The sequence below is a fragment of the Ursus americanus genome, chromosome 22, assembly GCF_024610735.1.
Source record: "Ursus americanus isolate L20-20 chromosome 22, mUrsAme1.1.p, whole genome shotgun sequence".
NCBI lineage: Eukaryota > Metazoa > Chordata > Mammalia > Carnivora > Ursidae > Ursus > Ursus americanus.
The window spans coordinates 43,233,229-43,245,292 of NC_142148.1; the positions used below are offsets into that span (position 1 = coordinate 43,233,229).

A 12,064-nucleotide genomic window follows, 5' to 3' on the forward strand; every position below is an offset into this window, starting at 1 on the left:
CCAAAATGTTCACATTCAAGTTTTGATACTAGCAGGTATAGAATTTCAGGTAGCCAGAAAGTCCGTTTGTGTAGATCATCTCCCTTCCTTAAGAATGCAGGAAAAAGAAGATTTTTCAGAAGCTCAGATGAGCATGGCCGTGCATCCTCTTAGGCTGCTGCTTTTCTCTTATTTCCCCCACATTGATTTTTTGACATCTGTCTCATCAATAGTTACTTGCACTGATAATTAACAGTGAAGACACAGTTCTTAAAACACTAGACCAGACAAGGGTTTGGAATGTAATTAGCCTTCCCCTGTTTACCTGGCAACATGTTCAGAACCAGGGAATTAACACTGTAACACCCAGTCCCAGTTCTTTGATTTACCCATGTGGAAAATTGTGCTGTAATCTGCCCCTCCACTTAGACACGAATATTAAAGTTACTGTTCTGTATTTTGCATAATATTTGAAATAAAGCATAGCTGCTTCTGGCTTGATTAATACTCGGTGGATTTGAGATGTTCTCAGACCGAGAAACCATAGGAATAGTCTTTCTGGGGGAAAATCTACCTTTTTCGAGTCTTTTGTGGGAGTGGGGGAGGACTCACCAGGAAAGGATTATGTGCTGTCAGTCAGTGTTGTAAAATAACTAAAATGGAGTGCTGCTTTTCTGCCGATAGTAAAGGTTAACCAGATTGCGTCAACATTATTGCTATGTAAAATAGATGAAAGACAGTTTAGGGCTTTAAAGCATAAGATTGGTGGTTTTTAAACATGAAAATTTCACCCTTTAAAGCAATTATTTTTATTAAGCATTTGACAGCCTCATGCTGTTTTGGAATTCACTTACGTTGTACTTCTGAGCAATTTCATATAAATGAATGTTCTGATGCTTAAGTTATGAGAATCCTAAAGCATTCAAAAAGAAGGGATAGTGCAATTAGGAGCTTCACCATTGCTCTTCTTGAGTCCTGGTAAGTGACCCAGCCAATAAAATCTGGTTAACAATCCAGCTGGAGTGTCGGCGTGCCAAGATGGACTTTTGGATCAGATCCTAGTGGTATAAATGTCAGAGCCCTCCTACTGGCCTTGCACGTGCTTTGAAGTCATTTAGGGTTTAAAATCCTCCATCATTTAAAAAATCATGACATTTTTCAAGGAGTAGAACCTAAATGGTTCTAAAATCCATCTTCAAGTTTTAAAGTGGAATATGTGGTTGAGAAATGATGGATTTGATTTTCTTAAAGAAGACCACTAGAGGTCACAAGAGATCTTGGAAAGAAAAAGGTGCTTTGTTTTATGCATCTGAAGAAAAAGACTGACTCTAGGTTCTCCTACCTCAAGTTGAAACAGTGTTCACGGTAAAAGCTTGTTTTAACCCAAAGACACTACTTTCTTTAGGACTACCACTAAATTAGATGCTCTGTGAGTTTTTTTTCCTTCATTCACTGATTTCTTACAGCACAGGCACACACTCTCAGAATTGAAGAAATACAATATTCATGGCATTTAAAGTAACATCAGAATCACTTTTTCAACAGTACATGTTTAAGTCTAGCTAATGAAATGCAAATCCTCTCTGGATGTGGAAAATACCGTCAGACAGGAGAGGAGAGGCCGAGCCAATATTCTGAATGCAAAGGTGGCTCGCCCCTGCTGCTGCTGTCGTTCCAGTCCTTAAGTGTGAACTTTCCATCTGTGAATTTGCAATGCTTTCTTTGCTGGCAAGGAAACAATGTGCATTTCCCACCCTGGAGGGAAGCTAGCCTGTGGATTTTCCTCTAGGATTGTAATTATACAGAGGAGTGGTCAGGATGCTGAAGCTTTGAAGCAATCTGAGGGTCTCCCTGTCACCAAGAGACCATGCCAGTCAGCTGGGAAAGTTCTGTGGGTTCCAGGCGTCATGATATTCTTTGAAAGCCCAGCTAACTGACATAGTGGAAATGATGAGACCGTGTCCCCCCAGGAAGCAAGGGAGAGCCATCCCGTTCCTGTCATCCTCCACCTTGCCTTCCCCTGGGGTTAGAGGACACCCACACCCCAAGTGATGTGTTGATTTCTTCATGCTTTGGATTCTACTCCCATTTTCATCTGGTACATTTGTCAGAGTCTGATAGACATTTAGGTACCTGAGCAATCAACCAGTCTTTACGGGATGGACCTCTTATTTCCTGCAAACAAGGTAAAAGAAAATATTCTGTAACTGAATTACATTAACAAGCACATTGTTGCCTCCTCCAAGCCCCTTCCCAAATGGAAGATATTTAAGATTGTTGCTTTTCACCCAGAAAAGTATCATTCCCATTCTACTTTACGTTGATGAACTATAACCTGACATAGCTGGACACATGGCTGCACTATGCCAAATGAATTCACATAGAGTCGCTGCTCTGCTGTCCCAGTGGCAGGCAGCGCTCATCACCTCCAAGTGCTCGAATTGGAACATTTTACTGGATGAATTGCTTTTCGTAGCTGGGGTGTTTTGTTTCTGTGGGGCCGGACTTTGTCATATGCCATTTGAGACTCTGCAAGGCTGATGTCATACTTTATCATTAGCACTGGGGCTGATGCAAGATCATAAATTATCAATTGCCCCAAGGAATGCATTTGGCAGAACAAGTTCCAGTCTACCCATTTTGGGGAAGAGCTGAACAGAGAGACTCTTTAGAACTCTGCAATTTGGAGATTTTCTTGTTATTTTTCCCAGCAGAAGTAGTAGTTAGGTGTGATTATGGATAACTTCGTTAGTAGGCTGCAGAGGGCTCATGATTAGGTGTACGGCCTTGGGTCTGTCTGAGCCTTTGTTTCGTTTTTTTATATCCATGGAGTATTATTTTTGTGTTCATCCTATGTAGATAAAAGCCCATAGTACACAGTTGATTTTGGAGTTTTCTATATGATAGGTGTCTCGATTCACTTAAAAGGACTAGGATATTGAATTATTTTCCCATTATTTACAACAGTAAGCTCTCTTAATATCAATGTGGAGTGTTGTTTTTGGCAAAGTGTTTGAAAATGGATTTCTTTTAGAATCTAAGCTCCCCTCTGTTAACAGCACCCTTTTGGCAGGTTAAGTGGGGAAGTGGTTTCTGGAATGTAGTGGATGCTCTAGGCTCTTTGAGAGAGGTCCTGAGTGCTGGGGGTTGGGGGGAGCCAGTCAGAGGGGGTTTCCAGGTGGTGTGGGATGTGTCAGGGGAATGTGAAATCTCCCCAGAGCAAGTGCTGCAGAGGGCTTACTGCCTGCAGAGTCCCTTGTATCACTACATTGTACCTTCCCTGCTGTCCTTGTCCCTGCCTGTTTAGTAGATGAGAAACCAAGGCTTAGCACTGAAGTGCCTGGGCAGGTTTCTCAGTCAGTACAGGGTCGTGGGCTCCCCTCAGGCCACACGTCCCTCACCTGGAAAACGGGCTTAGTAATGGCACCCCTCAGAGCTGTCAGTGCATGTGCGATACCCACATATCCTGGGGATGGGAAGGGCCCCACCCACGTTGGTGTCACTGTTGCTCCTGTGCTATGGCCTACAGGGTACGCAGGTGTCAAAGGTCAACAAATCCAGACTGGTTAAAGTGGTAAGGACAGATTTTAAACGGTAATAATTATTACAATAGGGAAAAGCGTGTAGTGTGAACTGAACTAAACTTTGGTTTATACGGAGGTGACTGGGCCTTTAAAAGAGAAAATGAGGGAATTGGGAAGGGGCGAGGAGAGTCTCAGTAGAGTCAGGGAAACGAAAAATTACAAGACGTGGGAAGTGGGGTTATTCCTTGTAAAACCCATCTGAGTTTGATAGCTGGAGCTTATCGGAGTTAGGCTCCTGCCCTCCCACAGAGACTGGGAGGCAGGGGCCCCACCCTCAGGTGTTGGCTGGAACAAATAGGAAATTCTTTTGGCAGCCTTGCTTTCTCAGGAAGGCACTTCAAGGGGGGCTGGGGTCATCCTCAGGTGTGGCCTTGAGCTCAAAGAAAGTATGTGGGTGTTTGTTCAAGTCTTTATAGGCCAAAGTTGAAGTCTAGTTGAGAAGAGGGTTCAGAGTGTCTTGGTTAACCTTTGTTACGGAGAAGCACAGGACTCTGTCTCTGTCCCCAAAGAGCATATTCCTTGGTTGGCAACATGCTGTGCTTTGACATTAATACAAAAGTGGTCAATAGATATCCAGTTTTGACTCTGTCATTAGGTTCCTGGGAAGAGAAACTGGGAAGATGAACCACTAGAGGGTATGGAGGGGAGGGGAAGTGAGCCTTTAAGGATGCCAGAATTTGGAATAAGTGAGGGAGTCACAGTGCTGGATTAGGGATGGAGACAGAAGGAGGGAAGATGGTGAGGTCCCTTTCTAGGGACAATGAGTAGATCAGCTGGTGTTATTGTTGGTCATAATGATGGAAAGAGGCTTTAAAAATGAGGCTAAGGGCTCTGGGTTCATCCCAGAAACAGTGGGAGCTAGCAAAAGTTTTTGAGTAAGGAAGTGAGATAAAGAAAGCAGAGTTTTAAACAGATTAGTGATAGTGGACAGAATGGGAAAGTTTATACCTAAAGTGGCCAGTGGGCAACCAGTACAATGATTCAAGCGTCTGTAGTGATAACCTCTTCCTTTCCATGCATTGATTATAAACGTTCTTCAGTTTTTATTGACCCTTGCTACCTAAGCAGTAGTAATATTAATAACAGTAGCATGTCACACATTATTATCTCACCATTTAATTTACTGTCTTTATGACAGAGAGAAAACTCTGGCACAGAGAGGTTAAGTGATTTGCCCAAGGTCACAGTTAGTAAATCCAGACTTAGGCATTCTGGCTTCCAGCCCAGGCTTTGACCACTACACTCTCTCATTTATTCTCCAATCTTTTCAAAAGAGCACTGCGAGCCTTCAGTGCATTTATTGTGGAGCTTTGGTATGCCCAACCAGAGGTGGCCACTGGTAGCTCTCACAGTGCTTGTGTATACACAGAAATAGATGGGCAGGTAGTCAAAGACTACTTTAAAAAATTAGTGTGGGGCTGAAATAGCTTGTGAAATGGCCATGGTGTCAGAGTACAGTCCCACCCATCCTGAAGACAGAGTTGGTGTTTGTTTCTGGCTCCATGTTTAAATGTTTTTATTTAGTTAGTCATTATTATTAAAATAATGTGTAATGTGTAACACACTGTAATGAACACACAGTGTTACATTAGTTTCAGGTGTACAATTAGTGATGCAGCAATTCTGTACATGACTCAGTTCTGGCTCCACGTTTTAGACTCATCACTAGAGAATCCCTCTGATGTTCTGGCATGTGGAACGAGACTGTTGGTTGGTGATGACATCATTGCCAGGTTGATAGTATAGTATAACAGGCAAATATCCTGGTTGCCAAATAAGGACCCTCTACTGTCTCTCCTTCCAGAGAGTGTTGACAAGAGGTTAAGAATAAGATTCAGGAAGAAAGAGATAAAGAAAGGGGGGGTAATCAGAAGGGGGAATGAAACATGAGAGACTATGGACTATGAGAAACAAACTGAGGGCTACAGAGGGGAGGGGGGTGGGGGAATGGGATAGGCCGGTGATGGGTAGTAAGGAGGGCACATATTGTATGGTGCACTGGGTGTTATACACAACTAATGAATCATCGAGCCTTACATCGGAAACCGGGGATGTACTGTATGGTGACTAACATAATATAATAAAAAATCATTATAAAAAAAAAAAAGAATAAGATTCAACCTGAGAATTTATGTTTAAGCCCCCTGGTTGTCATCTTCTCTTTGTTTTTTCCTTCTTGTACCATGCTCTGTTGGCTAGCTTTCTCCTACATCTGAGGTTTTATATACCAGAAATCTAGTTTTTCAAATAGGTACTTCTTCCATCAAGATGATGCTTCCATCAAGATGATTATTGCTGTTGAAAAACCAACATCATTCCAACAGATGAGGCTCTGTCACCAGAAGTAAAGGTTTCATCTTGGATACAGGGTAGAGATTTTCATCCAGAGTGCATGGAGTTGTCCACTTTAAAGCATTTAGATGTGGAGAGTAGAGCTGTGGCAGGAAGGGGGGAATCTGATCCAGGAATTGTGGCAGAGCTGGGTGGATGAGCCCATGGTGTTGACCTCTGGCCCTTGTGCCAAAGTCTCCTCTCAACTGTTTTGCTTGTGCTCATGCTTCCTGCTGCCCATTTTCAAAAGGAATGTCAAAGTAATTTTCTGAAGTAAAATTTTGAAGTGTGTTGTTGGCTTAGTGTAGTATGTGATGGCAGGGTCTAAGCTGACCTGGGTTCATAGCATGCTCTGCTGCCAGCTATTTCTGTCATCTCAGTTGGAGCATTTCATCAATCCTATGAGCCTTGCTCTCCTCCATCGACAGAGTGAAGATGGCAATGCCTACCTCCTGGGGTTGCTATGAGAAGTATAGCAACAGATAATCTGGGTAAGGTCCTGAGCTTTATATACACATGATTCACTCAGATGAACCTACTATTAATGTCAAAGAGAACATATTAGAAGATCAAATAGGTGGATGCCTGGGTGGCTCAGACGGTTAAGTGTCTGCCTTCAGCTCAGGTCATGATCTCCAGGTCCTGGGATCAAGCCCCACGTCGGGTTCCCTGCTCAGTGGAAGTCTGCTTCTCTCTCTCTCTCTGTCTCTCCCCCCTCTCCCTCTGCTTCTCCCCTGCTTGTACTCTCTCCCTCTCAAATGAATAAATAAAATCTTAAAGAAAAAAGATCATCAGATAGGATGATGAAGATGGTGTAGTAATGAAGTAAAGGGAAGAAGAGATAGAATTTAGTAGCCAAATCAGATATATTACAGGGAAACAAAAAGGTAGAATATTTTAATAAGAGAAGTATCAGGAATTGAGTATACGAACATCCTAGGCAGGTAAATAGATATAATATAACCAAGAGTATACTAAATATAAATATAACCAAGAGTATACTAAAAAGAAGAAAAGACTGTTAATGGAGTCCAAGGGTCAGCATCACTGTGCTACCCTAAACCTGGTTGTTGGTACTCCCTCTCCTCCCACACTGGTTGTCAAGGTCACTGTACAGAGTCCTGAGAATGGAAATTTGAGGTGAATGTCTCCAAGATGGTGAGCAGAGCTTCATTATTTTTAAACCAGCATTTCCCCCTTTATGGGAAATGTGGAGATGTCTCAAGGAGTAAAGGGTAGACTTCTGTCCAAGATGGCGATATGGGAAGACCCTGAACACACCCTGTCCATGGACACACCAAATCAGTGCTATTTCAGAACAATTCCTCCTGAAGAAGAACAGAGGCCTGACTGAACAGCTTCTGAACAGCGCAACAAATGGTAGAGGGATCACAGAGAGAATGACAAGAGAGACAGGAATGAAGGGAACCTCCACCCTGGATGCTGTGAACTTCAGTGAGCAGGGATAATACCTGGGACCATAAGCAGACTTGTCTGTCCTGGGCCACAGAAAAAAAGCCTTAGTTTAAAAGGGCAACTAGAATAAAAAGGAACCAGCCCTAGAACCCTGCCAAATGACAGGGGAGCTGCTGGAACTTTCTCTGAGTCAGAAGGGCTGGCGAGCACCATGGTTTCTGTTCTCCACCCACCTTGATAGGAATAAAGGGTACCACAGGCCAGTGTTGGATAAATGCATAAACAAGGTTAAATATCCCTTATGCTAGTACTTCTCAGTCTTTAATACATAACTGTGTCACTCCAGAAGGCACCTATACTAGGAAATTGTCTTTAGACAGTGGAATTCTTTTGGGGGGAGGAAGGGGATGCTGAGGGCAATGTCATAGAAGTAGTGTTCCTTGAAATGCTTGGGAAAAGTTGTCCCCAGCTTTTTGTCCTTTGTCTCATGACAAATGCTGCCCTACATTCCATATCCAAATATGCTGGGATTTTCTATCCCCAGGTCCCTTGACATAGCTCTCTGCCCTTCTCTTCATTCAGGTTCCACCTCAGATGTCCTTCCTCAGAGAGGTCTTCCCTGACCGCTTGACCCTGTCACTCTCCATCCCAGAGCACTTACCACTATTTGAAATGTATGAAGTAATATATTTGCTATATTGTCATTGTGTTTCTCCTATTTGAATGCAGCATCATGCCATCAACATGTTGCTGTGTCCCCAGCATTTAGAACAGGCTCTGGCACATAGTAGGTGCTCCACTGAAGGAAGGAACACTGAACTTAATTAAGCCTTTGCCTTAAACAGGGTAGAAGATCATGATGATCTCATGCCGATATTTATGCGCCATGACACACTTCTGAAGGAAACTTACGGCGAGTACTTCCTGGCTGAACTAGTAGAGGCCCAAGACGAAGAGAATCATGCTGTTGTGTGTGAGGTTGGTGATTAATCCACCTGGGGATGTGCTTAGTGAGAAAAATGAAAGAAATAAGCGACACTGCCCAGCTCCCCGGAGCTGCCATCGCTCCCTGCTTCCTCAGGCACTTCCAGGTGGCGTGCCAGGCCCGCTTCTGAGCAGCGACATCACCCTCCTTCCCTGTGTGACCTGGCTTTAGGTTTGTAGGTTTTTGTGAGGTGCTTCCAGATACCAGGCTGCTGTGGACTCTGTGCCCTGCCCCTGAAGGTAGGGATGGAATTTAGGGTGAGAGAGAGATTCTTGAGGGTGTCTGGGGGGATTTCTGAGACCCCAGGATCCCAGAGGGCAGAGATCACAGACTAGCGTCCTGCTGGCACGTGGAATTTGTTTGGCTTGGAAAATAATTCTTTTTAACTCTTTGTTTTAATGAAATTTCACACTTATAGAAAACTTCTAGGTACCAAAATTCCCTAAATGGTAACATTTTACCACATTTGCCTTATCATTCTCTTTGCTTGCTTTTTCTCTCTATATATTTATCTATTTTCATATATATAAACATATATATTCATATTACTTATCGCATAAATGTATTTATACCATAATATAGATATTATACATATATGTATTATTTTAGAACTATTTATATTTTTTTCTGAACCATTTAAGAGTAAGTTGTGGATGTTGCGCCTTTACCACTAAATACTTCAGTGTGTATTTCCTAAAGACAAGAATGTTCTCTGACTAACTGCAGTACAGTGATCAGGTGGAGCAGTTATGCTTCCTACTGTCCTATTGTCTCATCTACAGATCTTATTCCGGTTGTACTGACAGTCCTTTATAGCAGAAGTAAATCCACATCATCTGTTGCACTCAGGTGCCCTGTGTCTTCAGTCTCCTGTAATCAGAACACCTCCCCAGTGTGTCTTTGTTTTTCATGACAATGACCATTTTGAAGAGCACAGGTCAGTTATTTTGTGCCGCATCTCTCAATTTGGACTTGTCCATTGTTTTCTCATGATTTGATTTAGGTTATAGATGATTAAATTTTGTTGTATTAGCTAGCATTTCAAAATTAGGAAAGTATATATAACAATTGGAATTTCTAGCTTCTCTAGAAAAATCAGAAGGCCTGCTCTTGGGCCCCAGTGAGTTGGAGCTTTGGAGCAGCTGCTGCTGTAGACAGTGCAGGTGCCCTCAAGCCCATCACCATTCCCCCTGTGCCCTGGGGGTTCATGACCCTCCTCTGGCCATCTTCCCCACCTTATACCAGCCTGGCCTTCATGAGCATGTCTGTCGTGACCACTGATTGAGAACATGCTTCACGAGTGTCCTGATTCCATAACATGCATCCTGGAAGGCTATACTGAGATGGGAGGTAGGGATGGCAGCAAAGAAAGATGGAACTCACCCCCTGTGGTTTGACAGCTGTAGACCCTGGGGTCTACCTACACCCAAGGGAAGGGGGGGAGAAGAGACACAGACGAGAGCTGGCAAGCTAGCTAGCTTTAGTGTGTCCCAGCTCAAAGCAGCGAGCAGGCTGACCCAGCTCCTTGGGCAGCCACTGTGGGCAACTCTGCAACTCTTGAGACTGTCTCTCATCCTTGCCTTGCCCCCAGAAGCATTCACGGAGGGACACTCCTCCCTTACAGAGTTCTAGCTAGCTGTGGCTTCCTTCTCTGCATTTGTCCCCACAGGATTTGATAATGAGGATTCGATCCCAGTTCTGACAGCTAAATGTAAATGTGTTGAGGTATCTTTAGACCTTTGTGGTGGTTTGAATGTGCTGAAGTAGGCCTTCCTGAAAAATATGATGGCATTCTACCTCATGTCACTCCATCTGAAGCTTTGGGCATTCTTAAGGGTTGAAAATGATGAAGTGGCGATATTCACAGCGACTGCTCAGTGGTATGGAGAAATTGTCTGACTGAAAAAAAAATGAGACTTCTAGTGCCTTATGGTAATTAGGGAATGTGTGGAGACTGTTCAGCTTTAGGAAGGATAGGGCTGTGACCAATGGCATCTGCTTTATGTGTGTATGAGAAAGGTGAGGAAAATACTTTAAAGTAGTAAGTACCCAAACTTGAGCATGCGTTGAAATGACTTCTTGGGTGATTAGAACACAGATTCCTGGGACTCACCCTCAGTGTGATCTTTTAGGTCTGGGATGGGCCGGAGACTGTGCATTTTTCACTGGTTCCTGGGTGATATTGACGCTGCTGGTTCAGGGACCACATTTGTATACTCTGTTTTTAGGGATTGAAGCTCTCCTCCAAATGACTCATTGTTGACTTGCGTACAGGGATCTCACAAGGTCAGACTTTTGTTGATGGTTTTAGGAATTAAGAAAAGAAAGCAATTCAAATGTAAGCTAAGATGTTCCCTTTGCATCACATGAGAAATATAGAGGGCAATTTCTGTCAAGTCATTTAAAAAAGGTTTATATAAGCTTGGATCGAAGATTGTTTTTGACAAGATAATTTTATTTTGAATGAATTTTTGTGTTGCCTTTTGCATATCAGTAATAATCAACAAACATGGATAGAACCCTTGGATACCCAGCCCTACACCTGAATACTTCATTCATAAAATCCCAAGGTTTTATGGCAAAGATGACCACAAATTAGTTTTTTTTTTCAAGTGGATATTTGACCTTTGCTTTGTGCCAGTTTATTGAAACGCATTCAAAGGTGGGAATTCAGCAGTTTTACTTCTAGGGTGATCATTCCGGGATTCTTCATACACTGATTTCTCTATTTGACAAAACTGTAAGAACTATTTAAAGAATATTACTTTTCTTGGAAAACTTGGAATCAAAAGTTCTTTTATTCTGATAACATGATCTGTTTGAAACTTGGTTCTACTTTAGCAGTTCTCAAGCTTTGTTTGTATGAGAACCACCAGGGAGGCTTTTAGACTATCTCCATGCCAACGAACTTGTATCCAGAATATATAATGCACTCATATAGCAATAAAGAGACAAATCATCTAAATAAAATGTGGGCAAAGGATTTGAATAGACATTTCTCCAAAAAAGATATACAAATGGCCAATAAGTTCATGAAATGGTGCTCAACACCATTAGTCATCAGGGAAATACAAACCAACACCACAATGAGATACCACTTCACACTTGCTAGGGTGGTTATAATAAAAGAGAGGGACGATAACATGTGTTGGTGAGGATGTGGAGAAAGTGGAACCCTCATAGACTGCAGGTGGGATTATAATATGGCATAGCCACTTTAAAAAACAATCTGGCATTTTCTCAAAAAGTGAAACATAGAATTACCATTTAACCCAGCAGTTCCACTCCTAAATTGAAAATAGATGTCCACACAAAAACACGTACACAAACATTCATAGCAGCGTTATTCATAATAGCCAAAAAGTGGAAACAACCCAAATGTCCATCTGCTGATGAATGAATAAACAAAAGTTGGTATAGCCATACAATGGCATATTATTAGGAGATAAAAGGGAATGAAGGACTATGCATGCTATAACATGTTTGAACCTTGAAAACATTATGCCAGGTGAAAGCATCCAGACCTCAAAGCCCACGTATTGTATGATTCCATTTATATGACAGCCTAAAAAAACAAGTCCATAGAAACAGAACAATAGATCAGTGGCTAGAGAAAGAGGTGGATGGAGAATAACTAATAAAGGGTATGGGCTTTTTTTTATGGGGGAAGCAGGGGACGAAAACGTTTTGGAATTAGTGGTTGAAGGTATATACCTTTGTGAATATAAAAAAGCTACTGAATTGTATACTCTTTAAAGGTTTATTTTTA

The 12,064-nt window shown here is 42.3% G+C and overlaps 1 protein-coding gene across 1 annotated transcript in view; it reads left to right on the plus strand.

The window, feature by feature from the left end:
- The window catches only part of CFAP61 (cilia and flagella associated protein 61), a 295,349-nt gene that overhangs the window by 27,562 nt on the left and 255,723 nt on the right, over window positions 1-12,064 (plus strand). The window contains exon 7 of the mRNA XM_045805725.2: window positions 8,156-8,288. Coding sequence (XP_045661681.1) covers window positions 8,156-8,288 — 133 coding nt within the window. The remainder of the gene's footprint in view (window positions 1-8,155; window positions 8,289-12,064) is intronic.